This window comes from Calypte anna, chromosome Z, assembly GCF_003957555.1.
Source record: "Calypte anna isolate BGI_N300 chromosome Z, bCalAnn1_v1.p, whole genome shotgun sequence".
Lineage (NCBI taxonomy): Eukaryota > Metazoa > Chordata > Aves > Apodiformes > Trochilidae > Calypte > Calypte anna.
The window spans coordinates 24,573,367-24,597,054 of NC_044274.1; the positions used below are offsets into that span (position 1 = coordinate 24,573,367).

Here is a 23,688-nt window from a genome sequence, read left to right on the forward strand (position 1 = left end):
TCTTTGGTTTTTATTACTTGATGGCTGACATTACCATTAATCATGATCTAAATTCTCTAAAATAGCATGGCAGACTTTATTTCAAATAAATTGGCTAAAGATGGTATTATTCATGCTTTCTTGAGTTGTTACTGCCACTCTTTGATTCTGATAATGAATAAATGAAAACTTAAGAGAAATGTATAATGACTAGCAAATAGCAAGAATTTCTGACTTAAAATACCTGACTAGCATAAAACCCATCACTGAAGCAGTCTCCTGGGGAGTAATATTGGAGATTGAATTACACTTATTATGTGCAGGCAATTTTACTGCAGAAGTAAGGCAGAGCTTATTTTGGTTGCTGGGTGGTTGCAGGGAAGGAGAGAAAAAACATCTCTCTCACTTATCTAGGAACCAAGGCAAGAGAGTTAAAAACAAACAAACAAGAAACCCCCAAAATACCGAACCAAGCCTTTCAGTTAGGAACCCGTTTTTATTTTCTCCAATATTGTCACGGGGATAGTAGTGCTCTTCCAGTTGTTCTTCTCTTTTCTCCTTCACTTGGTTAAGTGACTCTGGCTTTGTGGATGTTTTCTGTATTCAGTGTTCTTGATGCCAAGCCGCAGTACCTCTGATCATTCATAGTTACACCTTCTGTAGAAAGCTAATGATTCATCAGGGAATAGTGAAATGTCTCATCACTCCCTCCCAGGCTCCCCTCCTCTTCCTCCCCCCAGAAACCTCAAAGTATTGGATTATGTAAAAATTAAATGGGTATTTATGTTTGCTTGTGCTGAGAAGTCACAGTGGCTTTCTAGCATCTTCAGGTTAAGTGAGCATGTTCTGGTAACGGAACTTTTATATAAGTCTTGTAATATGCTAGTTTTTATCTGTAGTGACATTAACTTAAACCTGTGTTTGGAAATAGCAATTAAGAAGACACTAACTGTCCAGAAATTCAAATAGTGGATAATGTCATGCTGATTGCAAGAGTCAGGCTGTTAACCTATGCTTGGTTTTGACAGACAGGCAAGTCCCTAAGCTTACCTGAATAATTTATACTCTCTGTATAGATGGAATGACAAGATTCTTAAGCCCATTCTTCTAGTGGCAAAAACAACTAATATTTTACATGTAAAATAGTAAATTAAGACTCTTTATTTTAAGTATCTCACTTAACGATACAATTAACTTTGAGAGGCTGTTTTCTTCTTACATGTTTCCAGTACACAGTGTAAATTATAATCATGGCTGAGTTAGTCTTTGGAGGTTCACCCTGTGCTTAAGTAGATTTGTTAGATTATTCTAGACCAAATAGTCTTTGGTCTAGCTTTAACTGGATTAGAATCATATGACGACTTCCAGTACTGAAGAATGTTGTGTCTTTTAATTGGGATGAACTGTAATATATTAATGGAACTTCACAAAATGTTCATCTAGCAAGTTTTCCAGTGCATTTCCTTGAGGGTTCATCTGTAGTATCCTAGACCTGAACATTTGGAAATCAAACTACTTGATCGTGCGTGTGTTTTTCTCTTGGTTTCTGAGCTGTAGCTAAAATGTGTGTCTAGTTGCTAGCAGTTTAATCTGGTTTAGCATTCATATACTCCATAAGCATTTCTTTGAGAGACTAAAGAGAGGTAACTTGTTTCTAAGCGGCAGTGGAAATGCCCTATTTTGGTAGGTCTGGAACAGATTAAAAAAATACTTTCGCATTTGCCAGCTGAGAAATACATTGGTATAACTGTTTTTGGTGAGGTTCCACTCTGTGTTCTTCATGTTCTGTTTCGTTATTTCCCTTCTGCAAGGCTGAAGGACAGCTTGTGTTTACATTGCTTAAAATCGTAGAATGGTCTGGGTTGGAAGGGACCTTCAAAGATGATCTAGTCCTGCCCACTTGCAACAAGCAGGGAAATTTTTCTCTAGATCTGGTGGCGCAAAGCCCCTGATCTTGAACATTTCTGGAGTTGGGGCATCCACAACTTCTCTGAGCTAACTTGCTTCAGTCTCTCACTGCCCTAGTCATAAAAACTTTTTTCCTAACTTCCAATGTAAAGCTACCCTCTTTCTGTTTAAAACCATTGCATCTTGCCCTGTCACTACAGGCCCTGAGAGGTCTCTCTCGACACACCCCAATAAGGTCACCCCAGAGATGTTTCTTGTCTGGTATGAACAACCCTGATTCCCTCAGCACATTTTCTTATGAGAGATTTTCATGTCCCACAAGGTGGGTGCAGCACTGTCATGTCTCACAAAGTGAGCACAGCTCCCCAGGTGTGGGGGCCAAACCAATTACCACGTCCCACAGAGTGGGCATGGGTAGGGTTCCTCAGAACTGAGGGTTGACCCAGGGAGATTCGGTCTGGACACCCTTACTTTCTGAACTCCAGAGAGGAGCCCAGGTGTGGCTGGGCCCAGTCCTCCTTTTATCTCCTTTAACAACCCATTTGGTGAGATTAAGTTTGGGAATTCTCTGCAATACTCTGGGAGTAAGAGTGTTATCCAGGAGGTTTGTATAGCAACAATTTTACTTAAAAATAAGTAATATTATAAAGCATGCTAGATTACAGCTAGCAGAATTAGGAATTATGCTACTTTTAAAGCAATGAATCACAAATAGCAGAACTTAGAAAATGGTACTTTCAAATCAACAGATTTTAATTTAACAAAACTTAAGGAAATTGTCAAAACAACAGTTACAGGTTACAATTTTACAAAGCAATGGGTTGTAAAATTTTAAATATATGTTACCTTTGTATGCTGAACTAAGGTTAGAAACAGAGAGAGAAAGAAAAAGGGGAGCTAGGAAAGCTATCACCATCCTTGGATCCAGCCATGATCTTGGTAGGGAGTCACGGTCCTTGGATGGCAGGTGCACATCCAGCATTTCGAGTGTCCCACTTCTATGCCACCCCTCCATCTTTGCAGGGGGGAGGAGGGGAAGAAATTTGGCATATCTTGCACAGCCAGGTGTTCACTTGGGTCCCTCCAGATGGGTGGACACAGCAATAACTCTGATTTCTGTGCATGAGCCCTCTCCAGTGTCCTTACCCGGGGACACACAAGATGTCACTCTGCCTCTGCAGGGCACAGCTTGCCTGCCCCTGTCCCTTATGGAATAAGGACAGTGTCCTGCCTGTCAGGGTGGCATCAGTCAGAGCTCCCCTTGCAAGGACAGTGTTCAGCTGGTGGGGATGGCCACTGAAGGAGGGGCTGCTCTTGTGAGACCAGGGCCCAGTTTATCAGGATGAACACCAATATGAGAGCCTCTCCTTGCAAGAATAGGGCCCCATTTATCAGGGTGGTTACCAAAATGAGGGTTTCTCCCTGAGAGAGCAGCATCCAGGTGGATGAGTCCTCCACCTGAGCATAATGTCTTAGTCAGGATGGATGTTTTGAGACAATTGGTCTTTTTGGGTCACTTCAGAGGTGTTCTGTTCCTCTAGTAATTTCTTGGCCTTCCTCTGGACTTGCCATGTTTTTCTTGTGTTGGGGGACACAGTCTGTGAATGTATGCAGTACTCTGTGTAGGGTGTCGTGACAATGTAGTAGAGGGGGAGAATCACCTTCCTTGATCTTCTGGTCGTGCTTCTTTTTATGCAGCCACTGGAGCACAGACACAGTGACAGAGGAGATGGGAAAATTGTACCTCGCCTCACTACTTCCAGGCCCATCACAGGAGCCATCAGCTTGTTAAGGGTGTATCTCCACAACCCCAGAGGAGCACAGGGGCACAGTGGAAGATAGAGAAACCAAATTTAAGACTTGGAGGACAATGCACCTGATCATGCAATGTGTATAACCTAACCAGGGTTGTCCCTGCAGAGTCATCAGCCCCGTTGTCCAGACATGATAGCCATGACCATGAATCAAGGCTGGAGGATCTTTAGAGTTGAGGGCTGGAGTAAACATACTGCTAGAGGAACGGGATATGTAGGGTGCAGGGGAAGAGCATTTTGGGATTGCAGCAGATTTTATGGATGTTCTGGGGAGAAGCTAGAAGCAGGAAAGGGTTCTTTTTGGTGATGTGAAGAGGGACAAACAGGAAAACAGGGACAAGGGTGTTTAGAAGGTCAGGCATGTGTAAGTCTGGTCCGTGCATGTGTCTGACCATGCTGTGTCTCATCATTAAGGTCTGTCTTAGCTTTTAAATTTCTTTCTAACTACCTCCTGGGGAGAGGTAGAGGATGCTCTGTTCCATGTACAGGTGTGTTTGTGGGTGTGCCAGGGGCTGGAGGGTCCAGGGTGCCAGCAACTGGAGAAGCAGCTGTAAGTGGACCTAGGTGCCACCAGGTACAGGAGTGGGACCTCAGGTCACTGAAGTCCCTGTGTCTGTGTGGCCAGGGACTAGAGCCAGCGAGGGTCTGGGCGCTGGAGCTGGAGTGGGACTGCAGGCTGCTGGGACCATGGGCCTGAGTGCCAGCAGCTGGAAAGACTGAAGTGAGTGAAAACCAAATGACACACACTGGGGTGACACCAAAAACCCATCTGTCCATAGTGTCAACAATGACAGGAGGTGAGTGGGTGTTTGTTAGTGAAGAGCAAGCTAGGCTATCCTGCTTGTAGGTCAAAGTAGGCAGATGTGTGTGCTTCTCTAAATTAGTCTGGCTCGCTGCCCAGGACATGGTAGCATCTTGTAAGGATGAGACTGCTGGCAAATAGATGGCTATAAGGCCAGGACCACAGGGGACTGGCTACTGGGAGACCTCCTCTGTGTTGTTTCTTAGGGTGTGAGACAATGGTGAGGGGTGGAGGGCAAAACTGCTGGGGGAAGAGTAGAGTTCCAGTGAGCTTTGTGCATGCATCTGTGTGTGTCTGTGTGTGTGTGTCTGTGTCTGTCTATGTCTGTGTGTCTGTGCATGAGCGTGCACCAGTTGCCAGATCTTGGGCAGTCTATACCAGCTACTGTAGTGGGGCAGGGGCCTCCAAGGCATGTATGTCCAAGTGACAGCAATTTTGGAGACTGGGGTTCAGGAGACGGCTCCTGGGCTGACTGGGGCATCTGAGTTCATCTGCTGTGGGGATGTACCTTGCATGTCCATGTATGCATTCTCACTAGTGGGCCTCGATTTTGCTCAGCCAGAGAGGGGAGCAGTACGAGGCTGTTATTGGTGTTTGGGTTCATGTTCACATGTGTGCCTGTGTATGGCTGTTTTGTATATCTGTTGTGTTTGTGTGCCTACAGTTGTGCTAAGCCCAACCACAAGTTGCATCTGGAGCTGTTGCAGCATCACATCGTTTAGGCTAATTTCACCTTAAGTCTCCTGTGGTGCACTGACTTTCAACTCCACAATGCCCACCATTGAAGAAATTGATTGTCACTCGAGTCTTTCCATCAGAAAAAAAAATTGCAAGTGGTTTTCCATGTAGAGTATGGCACCTTTTTTCTGTAAGTAGCATTAGATGATTTAAAATTCTTCTTTGTGTATCGGTTTTTAGTAGTGTTTTAGTGGTTTAATGGTGAGACAAATACTAGAGAACTGGAAAAAGAGGTGTATTCTTGCGGGCCATCTCTTGTTTCTTTGGACATGATGTGAAATTGGTACGTTTATTTCTGCTGGAACTGAAGAAGCTTGACCTGTCAGTTCATATGTGATGTCATGTCTGCAAATTGCTCAGCACATCCATGAAATGGGCACAAACCAGAAATACACTACTACAGTAAATAAAGGGTAAACATGAAATAGCAGCAAACCCCCCTGAACAAATGCATCGGGGAGCATGCTGCTGACTCTATTGTGAGGGTAGTGCCTGTTTTAACAGTGGTGTCAAAATACTGTGTGCTGATGTAGGTTAGCTGCATGGTGTGTTTATCATCTGTATATCTTTGTTTTAAGAAGACAGACAACTGATTTGTAAGGTGGTTGTTCATTTGTTTTTATGTTGGAAAGAGGGTCCTCTGATACAAACACCTGTTATTTTGAAACTAGAGTATTGTTGCCATCTGCTGGTGGTAGTGTATTCTGAGAAATGGGAAAGATGAGGAGTTTCACTGAAATGAGAGAAATTGCTAGCATGACACCAAAAAGATTACAGGGATACAATTGTTACCAGAACATAAAATCATGTGGATGAGGTAAGTCATAAAAGGCTTCACATGGGCTATTAATCAGCACTTGGCTTGGCAAGGTAAATTTAACTTTTCAACCATATTTCTTTCTGCTTGACATTCTGTTTCTGGTTTGTTTCTTAAATAGTACTCTGCAAAGCAACTTAAATAACTTTCTTAAAGTTTAAAATACTTCAAAACTCAATTTGGATGGAAAATTCCTTTATTTTACTGTATTTTGCTAAGCCCAGCAAACCTCGCTGCTAGGGTTTGAAGTTACTGTTCTGTTTTTCTAAGTCTCATATATGTGAAATTTGAAAGTAAATATTCAACAAGGAAAACCTGACATCAGTTAAATAAACAACTTTGATATTTGAAGCCAAAGCAGCAACAAATATTCTCTCTTTTTTATCCTTCAGTCTCCTAAAAAGAGAGTGTATTTCATCACAGGTATCACGCTCTGTAATATCCCCATCATTCTCTAGAGTATTGTATAAACCTTTGCTAACAATGAAGTAGGACTATGACAGTTTCTCTAGTTCTCTTGAAATAAATTCTAACTCATAAATATCTTTTCTTATGGTGGAAAGATTCACAGAAGTGCAAGCTACTTTATATTAAGCTTGTGGTTTCTAAAAATTTGTTTCATTTAGTCATAACACTTTTGATCTGCTAGAGGTCAACATGAAAGTAGTTAATAAGTTACTGCTAGGGAATCTGCTTATGGAATAGATGTGTGTCTGTTCAGCCATTAACAACTTGCATCTTTCCACTGCTGTTGATTCCAATTCTTATGCTGTTTTTATGTTTTAATCCATCTAGTTGAAAAGCCACATATTCTGTGCTTGCATTTCTTTGTGATCTCTGACCTCACAACATTGTAACACTGCCTTCAGTTGCATAGTGCTGAAGGTGTGAATTTCACTCTTACCTAGGTGTAAGCTCACAGTGGTTATATTCATGATGTCAGGAGTCTGTTTTGGATCCTTTTGTGATGCAGTGAGTTGTTTATGGGCCCATTCAGCTCATGTAGATTGTGGAGTTAGTAGGAAGCAGCTGTTACCATTGTAATATTGAAAATATTTAAATATCTAATATTAATATTTAAATTTATACATAAGGTTGATTTATCAATATTTATTGGATGTCTTTGAGAGTAATTAATTTGGCTGCCATTGCAAGTACTGTCTTTACTGCAGTTCAGTTCATTGTAGACTTAGGTCTGTCTGCTCTGTTTCATCTGCACACAGCTCCTAATAGCACTGTGTCAGGCTTCTGCCTGGCATAAAACAGGCAATGGTAAGAATCAAATCCAAGAATTTAATTTCCCACAGTGTTTTGGCTCTGATCAAAGTTCTGTTGTTTTGTTCTTAGAACGGACTTTCTCTTTAATGACACTGTCCTTGTTAATTGAGTTATACCTGCTGCTATTACTGTTGCCTTTCAGTTTTCATTACTGTATGACCTCAGTACTTTGCAGTATTTATCTAACATATATTCTGTAATTCATACTTCAAGTAATTATTCAACAAAATCACTAGCAACTGCCATGTACAGTTTTTTTTCTCAGGTGCTCTCCATCACGAGCTTCAATGTTTTTTAATTATGTAACACTATTATGCTAGGTTTCAACAAAAGAAAATACATGTGCTTATACTTATAAAATACATCAGGGTTGTAGTTGTTTGTAAATCCTCTGGGCATTCACTTCAGTTCTGATAAGAGTTGCGTCCTGATTTGTTTTAGAAAGCTAGGTGGTACAAGTGAGAAGTAGTTTGATAATCTGACTGAGTTATCAAGCAGAGTCTTAACAGTTGAACAGTCCATTAAAGAAAATATGTTTTGGGATATTGGTACTTGTTTCTGCCTCATTGGTGTGCAGGATCAGCAGAGCAGACCACTTGCCTGGTGTCCATCAACTGTAAATAGGCAAATGAATTGCCTTCTGAAATTTTTTCTTCTGTCCGTATGAGGAGCTTTCTATCTTCAGTCAGGACTTTTTTATGGACTCAAAAAAAAGCATCTCATGCATCTGCATGGTTTTCAGTTAACAATATTTTTTCTCTGAATGCAAAGTTCATGGTATAATTAATAGATTTTTATTTACATTGTACTGATGCTTTTGCCTAGTGTTATCATTAATATCTTGTGCCATTGTATTTATAATTCCTGTAGAAATACAACATTAAAATCAGTAACTGCAATGAATTTTAGAATGTTAGGGGTTGGAAGGGACCTCTGAAGAACATCAAGTCCAACCCCTGTGCCAGGCCAAGACCACCTAGTGTAGAACGTCACACAGGAACTTGTCCAGGTGGGTTTTGGATGTCCCCAGAGAAGGAGACTCTACAACCTCCCTGGGCAGCCTGTTCCAGTGCTCTGTCACTCTCAGAGAGTAAAAGCTTTTTCAATTTTTACAAGGAACTTCCTGTGCTCCGGCTTGCATCCATTACCTCTACAGGCTACACCTTTGGTTTGGAAGACAAAAGTAGTAGCACTCTTTCCCTGTCTCCATAACATCTGGGTATTTCCTAAGTTGAATTAAGTCAAAAAGAAAAATTACTTTCTTTTGTCAAGTTAAACTATTCATGTGAGGTTATCCTCTGGCTAGAGGTGATACACTTTTACTTCTTAAAAATATTTTATTTTGGAAAATAACTATAGATTCTGGAAATACAAATTACTTCCTTGAAGGTATTTTTCAGAACTTAATACACAAAGAGCTGATTAATTGCAAATATGCCTTGAAAACTCAGGATTTCTACTTATTTAATTGTTGGGGTTTTTTCCCCTGTCATTTGTGAAGATGATCACATTTAATTTCTTTTTATTGTCACTCGATGACAGGACTGCTTGGATTTTTTGAGTAATTTTCCTTACCTTTTTGTGTCCTTTCATAAGAAATGGCGTCTTTCTTTCTTTTACATCTTTCTTTTTGTGTTTTTTCCTTTTTGTTTTCCTTTCTTTTTCTTGAGGATCTTTTTCCCCTTATGCAGAGGTGCCCCTGCCCCACTGATGTCTTAAATTGGTACAGATACTTAGATGCTTTTAGGTGAAGTAGTAGTAAAGTATTTCTTAATGGCAGCTGGATTTTGAGGAATTTTGGATGTTAACTTTCAGACTATTTTTCTGTCTTTTCAGGTTTCTGGATGGCAGACTCTGAAAAGAAATGCTGTTTTAAGAGGTATGCCTCATGTAGGCCAAGATATTTGTAACTAGTGTATAGACATCAATATAAATGATAAGGCCATACTTGTAAGGAATCCCTCTGATGATCTCTGTAAACTTGCATGAATAACAGGTGTCAGTGCTGAAGTCTCTCTGAAAGGTGAAAGCTTGTATAGAGACATTCAGGCTTTTCCTATCAGCCACACAGTTCCAGCAGGCAGATCTGTTACAGCACTGCTTACATTTTTTCGTGACCATCTTCATAGAGCACTGCTTTGGAGGGTGCAAGGTAGCATGGACAAAAGCAGTTGACTCTCTGATGTGTGCTTATTACCTGACTGTGTGTGGGGTTGTTTGTTTGCTTGTTTTTTTAATTGAGAATATAGTCCTAATGCCCTTTCAGTTGTCTCAGTCACTCACTTCCTCGTGCTGTGTTGTAAGACTTACAGGCACTGAGAGGCTGACACCATGCCAGCAGTGTGCTATAATTACCAGTTGAAACCCAGATGAAGAAATACTAATTATTGTGAGACTGATAACTTTTGCTGGATGTTAGGAAAATTGTGTTTGTTTGGGGTTTCATCATGTTCCAGCGCATAAAGAATCTGTCTTTTCTCTCATTATACATTATACATTGTTCCTGAATGCTTCTTTGCTTTACAGATGTTAAGAAATCGGTGTCTTTGAAATTGAATTGGACAGCTCTTCTGTGATGTCTCCATCTATTTCAGGATGCAAAAGTGGCAGATTTTAGGAAAGTAGTCTTTATTTGTCTTTCTGAGAGAAAAAATAGTCTAACCCAGGCTTTTCAGCACTCTTGATGTTGTAGAGTTTTTATAGGCAGGACCTCTTAATTCCTTTTTAGTCATGATTTAGGTCTCTGAAACTTCAGGTTTCCTATTTCCCTAAAGCAGAACAGTGCTTGTTTTGTTTTGTTTTGACTCAAAAATAATTCCCAGTACAACGAAGTAACAACTTAGTTACAAAGTGGCTTTTCAGCTATTGACTGAGTTTCTGGGCTTGCTGATTTTTATGCGGTACTTACAGAGATCACAAAGGAAATGATAGTAAGAATAAAGGAATAGATCACTGCTGTGTTCAACGCACTTGTGGACAAAAATCCAGAAGATGATGTTGCACTTGCTGGTTTTGCAGGTGCTCACTTGCAGGATGAGAGACATTGCACACAATTTGCCACACAGGACACTCCTGTAGAGACAGTAGGAATATTTTTTGCAAGTTAGGGTGGTCAGACCTCATAGCAGACTGCGTAGAGAAGCTGTGGAATCTTGTTTCTTGAAGATTTTCTTGAAAATAGGCAAACACCAACTCAATTTATGGGGGCTTACTTTGACTGCAAGGTTGTATTAGAGAAGTTTGGAGGATAATTCTAAACTGCATTGTCCTGTGAATCTGTAACTTGTTGAGGGGCTGTTTAAAATCAGTTTTATTTATGAATTTTATGTATTATCTTATATTCCTCTAAAAAAATCTGTAAAAACAGCTGAGGTTAAGGTTGGTGTGTTCTTTTGTGGGGTTTTGTTTGTTTATTTGTTTGTTTGTTTTTCTTTGAATGAAACATCTGTAGTTGAGAAGTATGTTGTGATTTGTGGAACCAAAGGGTGAGAGTAACTTCTTTGTATTCCAGCAACCTGGTTTTGAGGGAGAAGGGTCATGCTTTGGCTGTGGTGGTGTTCACTTGGTGGCTAAGTAAAGAGTGAGAAACTAATCTTTTATCAAATGTGACTGTTCAGTCAATGAATTGAGAGTCTCAAAAAGTTTCATACAGTTCTTATAGTTTATTTGAGATTTATTTATTTACTCGGTGGAGCAGGTTATTAGTCAAGCAAGTAACTGTGCAGAAGAACTAATGAATCTGCTCTGTCCAAGCATTTATCATGCTTGGGTTCAGCTTTCTAAAAACTAAACTGTGATATTACTGTTGTCTAGGGCTACTGTGTCCTAAAAATGGTGGTGTAACTGCTTAGATTCTGATCTATACTCTGAAGTTGCTTGTGTTTATGTAGGATAATAACTTTCTTTGAGACTTCTTCACTTGGCTGCAATCCTGTGAAAGATTCAAAAACTTGAGTGTGTGTCTTTTAGTGATCACATTAGACAATAAGGCAAATTCAAATAATCTTTACGTTTTTTTTCATGCTAACTCCTGTAGAGTCTACTGAGAATATGAAGTCTTTGTAAAGACTTAGTCTTTAGTCTTAGTTTGGAGATATTTTTTGTTTTGTTTTGATTTTTTAAAATTCTGTGCAAGAATGCATCAGCCCAGATGGTGCTTTGGAAAAGTAAATTTACCACCACCTCCTGTTATTACTTCATGCTGGTGTGTGGGACTTTAACCTTAACCTGATTCTGCCCATTTTCTTTTTAAACCAAACAATTCTAGGTATCCAGCTCATGGTGACTTAGTTGAGTTCCTTTGTATGTCATGCTGACCAGATAAAAATCACCTGAAGCACTCAATGAGCACCTTGAGTGTAGTCAAACAGTAAGAAACTCAGCATGCATGGATAGGCAAAGGTAGTGTAGTAGTTCCATAGTAGTTCACAAGATAATTTAAGTTAGGAAAGGCATTATGAGATTGTACAGTTGGACTGCTTAAAGCAGAGTAAGCTATGAGGTCAGACCACGTTGCTCAGTGCTTTACCCGGTTCTCTGAGTATTTCCATTCTCCTAAGCTGCAAGCTCACTTGGAAACCTTTATTCAGACATTGTCTTGGACTTTTGTTTTTGAGATTTGTATAATTTGGAATCTTTGGAAGATTCTGAATTCACTTTTAGCATACTATCACAGATTTGTGGAACTCCGCCTGGAGTTCAGATTTGGAAAAATCTCATTCACTTTTCCAAGGAAAACTAGTAAAGGCAAACCTGGATTTGCCTAGAAGGTAGAGCAATACTTTGGCTAAAGAGAGCTGGCTAATCTTTGTGGTTCTTAGTCAAAATAATGCATTGGATAACGTGCAGTAGTGTTGTTTGTTCCAGTTTGTATCACATTACTAGCATGGGTTGTGTGTGCAGAGAGTGTCAGTGGTCTTAAGAAGCAGCATGTCACTTCATTCTAATTTGTAACCCAGCATCTGGTAAACATGGTTTTCTTCCTTCCCTCTGTTACATGTTGATATGGTAAACAAAGATCTTTGGGAGTGCTACCTAAATAGCAAAAACAGGTGCTTCTGAAGGGTGCTGAGATTTTATCAAAATAGATGTCACCTTGTTTCCATTGGAGGCCTGTCAGTTACAGAACATTTCCTAGGTTTTCAGTTTCTTGGCTGATAAACTCAAATAATATTTCAACTGAAATTTGCAAGCTGAGTGGTATAAAATCTCTGTTTTATACTAAATAGATTTTTAATTAATTCCTCTACTTGTAATGTTGAAACAATGGGTAGTTTTTATAATAATTAAGGTAGAGTTAAGATGACATAAAAATAAGGGGTTTTTTTTATTATTATATACTCACCAATGTTAATGTCTTTGAAAATTTTTGTACTTTGTTTTGGTTCTAATCTTTAGACCTAATACACATTTTTTCTCTTCCAGCAGGGTACTTCAGTGTATATCTGGTTAGCTGAAAAGTATGTTTGGTGTGGTTTTTTGGTAGGTTGGTAAGAACTTGGCTCTCTTATGTGATGCAAATGACTTTGAACTTTTGTTTGACAGTAGGCTGGAGGAATGTTGTTGCTAGTTTTTAATATATTCCAGATAGGAACATGGAAGACATTAGTTGTTTACCCACATGGACACTTTCTTCCTAAATACTGTGAATAGGAGCTTCACTTTGTATTTTGTGGAATGATTTTCAAAGTTTTCAAAGACAATAATGGTAAAAAAAGTAGTCCATGGTAAAATTTGCTGTTGTTACATACTTTCCTCTGAGGTTATGCAAAACAGCTGATGAATGTGGAATTTGTGTTTAATTTATTGTTTAATTTGTTCATTGTTTAAATTAGTGAATTTATAAAATAAATATGAGGCTGTAATGTTAGTCCTTCTATTCTCATATATGTCAGTAGTTTTGCTAATTTTTTTTCCCTCTTGGTAGCAATTCAAGTTGTGTTTAAAGTTTGAGTATTTCAATATGCTGTTTAACTGAACTAACTAACATCTTGGTAATAGCTTGTTCTGTTGCTAGCTCTTCCCTTTCTAATAGATACCAACTCATCTATTTGGTTTTTTTTTCCCCCAATAAGCCTTCCTATTGTTACAGGTTAGCTGTTTTAAAAATCAGAGGCGTTCCTGCTTTCTTCTTTTTCCTGAGGTTACAGATCTCAGTTGTGCAAGATGTGGCCTGAAGTGAAGCCTGACACTGACAGCTTGCTTACAGACCACAGAGGTTGCATTGCTAATGGGAGATTCAAGCCGTGTTGAAGTTGCTATCTGTGGGCCTCTGCATGTGCAGAGAAGAGCTCATTCTCCTCTTTTAGCAGCTGCAAGATAGCAGTGTGGGCCAGGCCTTCTGGAGAAATCTCCTGCTCTAGATTTTGTTGTGTTTTGAAACTGAGATATCTAATAATCTGGAAAAACCAGTTCCCCTTCTGCTGCTTCTTCCAATAGTTCCCTGTTTCTGTTTTTTAAATGTCTAATGCGGGGGATTTTGTGTCATTCTTAAAACGTGTATGAAATTTTCAGAGGGCTCATTTGACAGACTTGCTCTGGATATTCTAGTAGACATGTATTTTTCTGTTGCCAAAGGTTCTATGGTTTTATTTCCCTGTCAGTGAAGTATGTATGTATTACTTTTGCTATCCTTTTTCTCTTACACAATGGGATTTATTAATAAACATTTTGTAGTGTTTTTACCTTCTTCATTGTATGGCTTTCTTACTGTTCTCATAATATTATACCCTATTTGAACAGTTATTTATTTTTTTCTAGTTTTTTTTCTAGTGCCAGTGCGTATCTCTTTTGTAGTTGGCAAAATTGTCATGCTTTTTCTAGAAAACATATGATTTCTTTGCTTCAGTTTTCACCACAATATATTTGTTTCTTCTGCCTCAATAGTGTCTGGATGCAGTGTGTGGTGATCCCAAGCACCTTTTTTTTTTTTTTTTTTTTCCCAATTCCTGCCTCAGCCAGTAATGAGAGTTGCAGTGATAGTGCCCTTCTAAATATGCTTGTAATTCAGTTTCTCTTGTATTTGTCAGGAATTATATTGTCTAGTGTGCTGGCTTTCTGTATTGCTGGTGGTTTTAAGCCATCTCCCAAACAAATCTTAGAGTGATATTTAGTGCCTCTTCCACTGTGCCATGAGAATGTGCTTACTTCATGTAGTATCTTTTTTAATTGGAATCTTGAACTAGCTTTTAAGGATTAGTATATGACTGGTCTAATTTATGACAATTTAGAAAAGTAATTCAGTATTGTGTATTGGAAAGCCAGACTCTGCTTTCATTATTCTTCAATGGCTAGTCACTAGCTTAATGAAGAAATCTCAAATGTCATAAAAGAAGTTTGGTTCCTGTGTCACATACTTCTTTGCCATGAGAACTGGAAGTCTGCCTAGTCATTTTTGTATAGGACAATACAGATTTTAATGAGAGTGTTGGATGTATTTTTCCATATGGTATAAAGGAATATAAAGTATTTTTTCAGTGTGAAACTTTGCCTTTTGATAGTTCTTCTTGCTTAGTACCACTTCGTTAAATGGTGACAAATTAAACTAAAGATCAGACAAGCTTGTAATGGTGTTTCTTTGTGAAGTTTGTGGATATGTGTCACCACTGAAATTCTGAAATGTATTCCAAACTAAGCTAGATAAAAACTAGTATTTGAGAGCCAGGGGCAGTAAAGTCACTTCAATGGAAAACAGTGTGATTTGGTGACTTCTGCAGTATGGGAAACAAATTAAATAGGTTGTAGGTCAGTTTAGCCTGCTCTGTTAATTAGCTGATACTGTCAACTTAGCCTGACAGAAAAATTTTTGTCTCGGTACATATGAAAGATAAGTTTGTTCAGGCATGGTTTTTGTGTGGGTTTTTTTGTTCCAAAAGAAATAGGAATTGCTGCAAAAATATAAGTCTGCTGTTTAATTTTTTATTTTGTTTTTTTTCTTACATTTTGTGGTGGTTATACCATCCCTTGCTCTAAAGAAAGAAACTTTCTAGGTCATGTTTCTTAGTACAGCATAATGCAGCTCTGCCAATGAGGCTATAATAGTTTGCAATGAGTTCTTTGATTAACTTGAGGTTAAGTAAAATGAGATTCCAGAAGGTTTACTTTTCAGCTCCATTATTGAAATGCAGCTAAAAAATTAGCTTTAACCATACTGGCACAAGGTAAACACTTAAATGGATGGTTAAACCTGTTTTGCCAAATCAGACCCAGTTATTTTCGCTTCAGTTCTCAAAATGCTTTCAATTTTTAAATTGTTTTGACTATTTTCTCTCTACAAATTTTTGTGATTTTGTTCATTACTAGACAATGTCATGACTTTCCTTAGTAGAATCATAGTTTCATCTTAAATCCAACTAACGTGGTTGGTAAAAGAACTTAATAATAACATGCTATAAAGACTGTTTCCCTATACTACTGAAATTTTTACATCAAAATAGCATGGGTTTTACATTGTTCACTTAAGTGTTGTCCCTTAAAAGGTAGGGCTATCATTGTGTATGTATGAGTGCATGATGTGTACGAGAGACTAAAACTGTATAATCATCTTTATAGTTAATTCTAGTTAACCTTTTACTCCCAAACGACTTTTATCTGTTATCTACAGCTGTGTTTCTTTCATACATCTTTTCTGCAGACACCAAAGATGCTAACAAGAAAGATTAAGCTTTGGGACATTAATGCCCACATAACCTGTCGTCTGTGCAATGGATACCTGATTGATGCTACTACTGTAACAGAATGCTTGCATACTTGTAAGTAGAGGAGTTATTAAGTTAAAGAAATTGTGTTTTGTTTTGTTTTTTTAACTTGTGCAACATGTTTAATGATTTTTAGTTGAAATTTAAAAAATCTATCATGCATCAGCAAGCACAGTGCTTGCTTCACTAGACAGTGCTTTTCTTAACAGATTACTTGCTTTCTTATCAAAGCAAATGAAGCAAACATTAAAGCTCTACTCCACAAACTTGAAGCCATATGTAATTAGTGGTAATGTATGCATTCAAGGTGAATGAACTGCCACAGTTTAAGGAAAAGCTATTTTCCCTTCCCCCCCCTTTCCTTTTTTTTCCCTAAATTTTTGAGTTGTAACTTAAAGTGAATCAGGATATGTAGTAGGATAAGAGAATTGTTCTGGTGTGGGGGAAGAGGGAGTGTAAATAGTTTACTTAGAATAAGTTACAGATGATTGTGTCTGTGCATATGGAAAGAATTCCAAACCCATGCAGCTTTTTAATGAACTGCTGTTCTAGCAGCTTTTACCAGGGCATTATACAAATACTGAAGGTTTGTGCACATACAAAATTTTTTGTTGGAAGTTACCTGTAGTGTACTCTGTGAAACTTGGAATTCAAATAAAACCTAGATATCCACTATTTTGAAAGTTTTATGTTCTTTGTAAGGTTATCTGACTTCACAAAAATTTTTTGTGTTGGGTTTGTTGCCACTGCACACTTGACTGTAAGCAGTTGAAGCACATGATTAAAGCTAAGGGTCTCAGTACCTTAATGGCATACAGTTGCTCTAATACCTGTGCAAGCTGAATGGTAGACCTGGTAGAAATTGCTGTTTTAGTAAATTCAAAAGTGGGATTGTGTTGTGTGCTTTATTAGGAGGACTGGCTGAATGCAGATGTCTTTAATTCTAGTGCATCACTTCTCTGTTTCAAGAATTCTAATGGAAGATATTGGAAATGTATTCTGCATGATTAGACATCATGCTAACATGTTGCAAAAAAATGAACTTTGTGTAGATTTCAGTGAGATGCGTTTCTGTGACTGTATAAAATTTTATTTCATTATGCTTCTTTTATTTCTTTTTAATTATTAATGTCCTTGTTACCAGTCTGTAGAAGTTGCCTAGTGAAGTATTTGGAGGAAAACAACACCTGTCCAACGTGTAGAATTGTTATACATCAGAGCCACCCACTACAGTACATTGGGTAAGTATAAAACCAAAAGTGCAACTAGCTTCACTCTACACTGTTAGAGGATCTTAAATACACACTATTTTCCTAAACTTTCTTAGTCACTTAGTCACTTCCTTTTAAAGATTTAAAAGGAAGGTTGAAGGTGATAAAGGACATCAGACTTTGCTATGAATTTGAATTTCCTTGACATCTGTTAGCATCTTCCAGATTTAAAAATAATAAAAGTATGCACTTTGCTGTTTAACTTATGTGTAAATTCTAATGGGATTTAGTAATTCTTATTTTGTATGCTTGGGTTGTAAAAATGGCATAAGTTAAATATTTGTAGAAATTATACTTCTGCAAAATCCTCAAAGTAACTAGCCTCAGCTGAACAGTGCTTTTCAGTGTCTGACAGATTAATAAGAGATGTAATTGTTAGCTTTATTATTCAGTTAATTTTTCAAAGGCCTATTTAGTTCATAGGAACATGTAAGACTGACAGCAAAAATATTAGACCAGTGGTGGTAATCTCTAGATTGAAACAATCTTGTCCTTCATTATATTTTGACCCCTACACAATATGCTCTGGCTTTGGGACCATACTTGTGGTATTGTTAATTTTCTCTTCTGTTTTGCTAGGTTTTTGTTTATGGTTTTGGGTTTTTTGTTTGCTTGTTTGTTTGCTATTTTCAAATATTTTTTCCAGAAAGGATATTTGCTTTCTTTGCCGTCAGTGCTTCCTTTCATTTTATTGAACTGTTGTAGCTTTCACTGATGAAAGTAATTCTGACAGTATGTTTGTACTGTCTGTTGCATATGATGTAGTGTTTTGGCTGCCTATGTGAAAAGTTTGCGTATGTGTGTGGCAGTTTTCAGTATGCCTTTCTTGCTTCTATAGCAATGTCTACAGTAATGCTTATAGAAGATGAGGCTGATTTCTTTTTCTTTTATGGAAAACTGTTTATGTTTTATGAACACTTATATTGCTTAAGCTGATCCTGATTGAGGAGCCTGAAATTAGTTACGCCATCACTTCATTATTTGAAGAATAATGTACACTGAAAACACATTCCAAGACGCACTAATAAAACCCGGTATGAGTGTACACTTTGAAGGGACAAGTAGAAGTCAATAGAATTTTTTAAAAAATTTATTTAGTCAGTTATCTATTTATTTTATGTACATTTATCTTCTCTAAAGCTACAGGAGTACACCAATGCTTTCATTCAGAAGCTTAATTTCTGTCCCAGAACAGGCCAGGAAATTGTGAACGTCTGTAAAGGAATTTGCTTCTTTGTTTTATGTGACTCTGTATTTTTCTAAGGAAGTATTTTGTCTGAAATTGTAAAATACTGCCTCTTCAAGACTAAAAATCCTTTGTCTAGAAAACTTTCAGATGTATCATAGAATCATAGAATGGTTTGGGTTGGAAGGGACCTTAAAGATCATCAAGATCCAACCCCCAACCTGGTTGCTCAAAGCCCCATCCAACCTGGCCTTGAACACTGCCAGGGAGGGTTCATCCACAGCTTCCCCGCTCAACCTGTATTCCACCGCTCTCATAGTGAAGAATAGTGAAGAATTGCTTCCTAGTGCCTAACCTATGTCTATGCTATTCCTGTTTAAAACCATTACCTTTTGTGCTCTCACTACATAGCCTTGTGAGAAGTCCCTTTACAGCTTTCCTGCAGAACACTTCAGGTAGCAGTACATCTTCCACATGTCCAAGACTGTACTTCAAATTTCCTTTAAGTTTCTGTTTTAGCCTGTATTTTTTCATAATTTATTTCATGTTGCTGTCTTGCCTTGTTTGATGTGAATAGTGAATTGAGGATTGAAATCCATCTTAGGTTAATTTAGAGGTGTTACGTCAGTTTAGTATTGGAACTTCATAAAGATAATCAAGGTGGTTGACTTAAACTTTGGATTTTCTTTTTCTCTTGCTAGTCATGACAGAACAATGCAAGATATTGTTTACAAACTTGTGCCAGGCCTCCAAGAAGGTAAGTTGTGATACACTCTTTTTTAGGGATTGCTTTGAATATAATTTAGCACTTCAGAAAAAAAAAAAAGTTCAGGTGATGAAAATGCAAATGGGGGAACTGAGACAAATACAATGGAGTACTCCTTCATTTGTGACATATACAGTGTTTAACTTCATACATGTGCTAGCAGCAGTTGGCAGGGGATGATGATGCAGGGAAAGATGGAATATTTCTCCGAAAAGCAGTATTATGTAAAGTGGAACAGTAGTTCAATTTTTGCATGCTGGCACACTGTAACTCTCATTTGTTCTTGTTAAACTGTGTACTTAAAGCTCTTGTACCAGCTTTCTAGACTTCTCAGAGGCAGAAAGTAATGCAGTGCAGCTTTTAGTTTTAGTGAAGTTTCTGCTACTGTGTGAGTCCTTTTCTTAGTAAGTAGCTTTCAATTTGTCTTTTAATAATCCTGTCTAAGACTGAATCTGTTCAAAGACTGAATCTGTTCAACTAAAGAAGTACTTCATAGTAACTGTTCGGTAGTTTTTTGTCTTAATATATGCTACAACTTTAATTTAAATAGATTATCTTAATCCATTTAAGCTGCAAAACCAGAGCATTCTCAACCATCAATAAGACTGGATTATTTAAAAATTGTTTCCAGCATATTGAAGATCAGAACTATAAATAAAAGTACAAAACCAATGCTTTGACTGAAATACTGTGGGAGGGATTCAAAATAAGGTATAGTGCTTTAAATACTGTTTCATTCTCACAGGAATGCTATGATAGTAGCTATACAGATCACTTTGCAGTATTCTGACTGTGAAAAAGGCAGGCATGACTTGATAGAATACTATAGAAGAGTTGTAAATACTGACAATACCACTACTTGTTGGCAAGCCTGTTTCACGTTAGAGGGAAGGAATTTGTAATAACTTCATAAATATTGCATTAGAACTTTATTACAGGGATTAATATTTACAATTTTAAACAGCGGAAATGAAAAAACAAAGGGAGTTTTATCACAAACTCGGCATGGAAGTTCCAGGGGACATCAAAGGGGAGATGTGTTCTACAAAACAGCACCTAGATTCCCATCGAAATGGTAAATGGACCTTTATTTATTCTGTTGGGTTGTGTGGCAGCTATTAAATTGATGAACAGACCTCTTGGATGTGTGTGCCTTGTTGTTTTATTATAATCACAGTCATTTTACAGCACTGCCACATCACAGTGAGTGTAGGATTCATCACTTATTTGTGCACAGAATCTGGGGTTTTTTTGTTTGTTTGTTTTTGTTTAGCTGTATTACTCTTGGTGAAGGAGATCTTCATAGCAGTGCCTATCTGCATGGGGAGTCTCTGAAATGACCTACCATGTGGGCTGTTAGAAGCTGAACTGAAGGTTTTGCTCTGTATATATTCCTCTCTTTCATGTGTGGGGCTGTTGGCAGGTAGTGTTGCCTAAGCAGACAAGCAGAATTTTGGGAAAAGCAAAGTTTATTCTATATCGCAGTACTGAGCTATGCTGTTTTAATAATATGAGCATTACAGGCTGCTGCTGAGTGTTATCCCATATATCTTGCTTACTTAAGGTGAAACTAAAACAGATGAAAATTCAAACAAAGAAGCATCTGAGGAAAAGCAGGAAGAAGATAATGACTACCACCGAAGTGATGAACAGGTGAGCTTACAGGGCATGTTTCTGCTCTTGTATTTTAGCTTTAGTGCTTTGAAAGGCTAACAGAGAAGAAAAATTATTGTTTCAAGCTACTTTTCCTGTGTTCTGATACAAACAACATGCAGTGTTATCCAGTGCTTTTGTGTAAAGATGAGTTTTGTCTTTTGGTTTTGGCAGGAATGTACAAAAAGTTAGACATTTGCATTAAGATTTTATAGTTCTGTTTGTTTATAAGTTTCTAAACTATTTATTTGCTTTCAAAACAAATTCAGGATTTCTGTCCTGCCTTCCCTAGCCTTTTTGAAGGTATTGTATTATTAGGCCACATTAAGCTGAATGTATGTAGATAATTATGAATAAAGCCTTTTGCACTTTTACAAACTTAGTTAATCGTAGTTAATTTTAATTGTAGTTATTTTAATTTATCTAGTTATTTTACTTAAGTAGTTACTTTACTTATGTAGTTATATTTTGTAGTTATTGTAGGTTATTGTTTTAAACTACTAATGCTGAGACCTATGGTATAGTTAGCCCTATACCATAAAAATAGTATGAAAGCTGGGAAGCTCACCACTAAATTTTAAACACAAAGCATGTTTGAGCATGAAATCTCCTTTTGGGATAAAGAAACCATTCCTTTTATGCTTTCCTGTTATGTGTGTCCAGAATAAATTAAACTTGGATTAATGTTCTTTTCAATTACAACGTATGGGAACTTTCAAGGGGATTGTACCAAATCCTAGATCCTCTTAGTGCATAAAAAAAAACATCACAAAGAGCTTAGAGTAAGTAATGAATAGCTGGATGAGAAAAGAAGTGAGAACCAAAGTGCAGAAATTAGAGAGACTTTTTGGGGAGATCATCTTTAGAATTTTGAAGGTCTTTTGTCACTTGTGTCCATTCTTTTTAAACTTTACGTTCTCTTTTAAACATGTTAAAGTTCTTATTTAAACTGAATTTAGCAGTTGCATTAAAAGCAAGAACTTGTGTTGGAAACTATCATAAAATGTCAACAGTGTTCTTGCTGTTTATATTACTCTACCGATAGGACTACAGGCATTTCAGTTTAAAGAACATTAGTCTTGTACTTTTTCACTTTGTTGTAATAGTAAAAACTGCATATGAAATACACGTTTTTTCCAGCCATCCCTGACTGTTTGCTTTTTTCCTGAAGGTAAGCATTTGCTTGGAATGCAATAGCAGCAAATTGCGTGGATTGAAACGAAAATGGATTCGCTGCTCAGCACAAGCGACAGTCTTGCATCTAAAGAAGTTCATTGCCAAAAAACTGAACCTTTCTTCTTTTAATGAGGTAATATTTTGTTTTTTAAACTTATTTTGGAGGTACAAAAACTTTAAGAAAAATGTGTGATTGTTTGCAAAGGAATGTCTTGTGTGGTGGGGTTTTCTTTGTTTTTGTTTTGTTTTTGTTTATTGTTTGGTTTTGTTTATTTGTTTTTGGTTTGTTTTCTCAACAAACAGAAACATACATAATTTCTTGAACTGTATGTTACAAAGCCATTTTCTTGACCTTTATTGTATCCATACAGGACTTGCCACTTAGTTGGCAGTGCTTCTTTTCATGTTGAAATATAAGTAGTTGAGCTAAAAGGCCTGGTTCATGTGCTTCAACATGCTTTGAAAGGGGCTCTGGCAGTGTACTTTGTTTGACAGCTTGTAGTCAGGTACCCCCCTTTCAGAGATTTTGCTCTTGGTACAGGGGCAGGCTGTAGCTTACACTTTAACACTACTAAAGCCCAACTTAAGGGAAAGCAGCACAAGTATTGTGTTCCTTTCTATGCTCTCAGTGAAGCTTAACTCAGAGCTACTACAGGCAGAGTGTTTTCACTACTTTTTCCTTGCTCTACACGGAACACTTGGAATAATGGGAAGATTTTATGGTGAAAGATGTAGAAAGGAAAGCAATTCTTTGCTCTTCTTCTAGTTCCGATTCAAAATTATCAGTGGGAAATATATGAGTGCATCCTGTCTTTACATCTCTGCTGTGTCCTGGTCACAGTCTCTGGATAGGGCAGTTGACTCTCTGCTTGGCATCTCCCAATGCTACATTACATCACTTAGTCACTGAATTTGAGTAAGACTTTTCCTTCAAATCAAATTATCTGTTTTCCAGTCCAGTGTGTCAACACCTTTTTTTCTCAAACTTTTCAGCAGCCAGTTTCACCTGTGTCTCTCTTCCTTCCTAGCATTTGTATGCTTCAAACCAAAACTCTGGCTTATGGTTGGAGTATGTTCCCAAACTCAGCTATTTTTCCTGAAGCAGAACTGTTATCTTCTATTGTTTCCTCGATTGGTTTGGAAGTGGTTGACTCTTGGCTGCAACCCAGAATCACTCTTCAAAAAGGGATATTTTTGTGTGTGTATGTTTAAGCACTCTGTTGCACTTTGCCAGTCGGTGATTTAACAATCTGCTTGGCTTTTACTGAAGGAAAAAACCTTGAGAAATATTGTTAATTCCTTTGCCATTCCTCCCTGTTTTCTTAAAGGGTACATAAACGGTGGTGTAATCAGGATACACAGTAAAAGCATTTAAGCTTGGGGCCACTTGGTTTGCATTGTAATGCAAACTATTGCATGTTTGAGTTATTGCCAATTAGATAAGCTGTGTAAGTGGACTGTGTGCACATTCAGGCCTTTCTGGGTTGTGTGGTTAAGTATTGTTAATATAAACCACTTTGGTAGAGGTTACTTTTTTCATGTGTGTTCCCTGTTTCAGTTCAACTGATTTAGTAGTCATATGATCCTCATTTTAAAAAATGTTT

The 23,688-nt window shown here is 37.7% G+C and overlaps 1 protein-coding gene across 2 annotated transcripts in view; it reads left to right on the plus strand.

Moving 5' to 3' along the window:
• Positions 1–23,688, plus strand: part of PCGF3 (polycomb group ring finger 3) — a 48,315-nt gene that overhangs the window by 17,213 nt on the left and 7,414 nt on the right. Inside the window, exons 2-8 of one of the 2 annotated variants that reach the window (XM_030467843.1) lie at positions 9,173–9,215; positions 15,969–16,086; positions 17,177–17,273; positions 19,191–19,246; positions 20,220–20,330; positions 20,820–20,908; positions 22,080–22,217. In XM_030467843.1, coding sequence (XP_030323703.1) covers positions 15,978–16,086; positions 17,177–17,273; positions 19,191–19,246; positions 20,220–20,330; positions 20,820–20,908; positions 22,080–22,217 — 600 coding nt within the window. In that variant the 5' untranslated portion in view covers positions 9,173–9,215; positions 15,969–15,977. The remainder of the gene's footprint in view (positions 1–9,172; positions 9,216–15,968; positions 16,087–17,176; positions 17,274–19,190; positions 19,247–20,219; positions 20,331–20,819; positions 20,909–22,079; positions 22,218–23,688) is intronic. The other variant, XM_030467844.1, reaches the window with a different exon arrangement.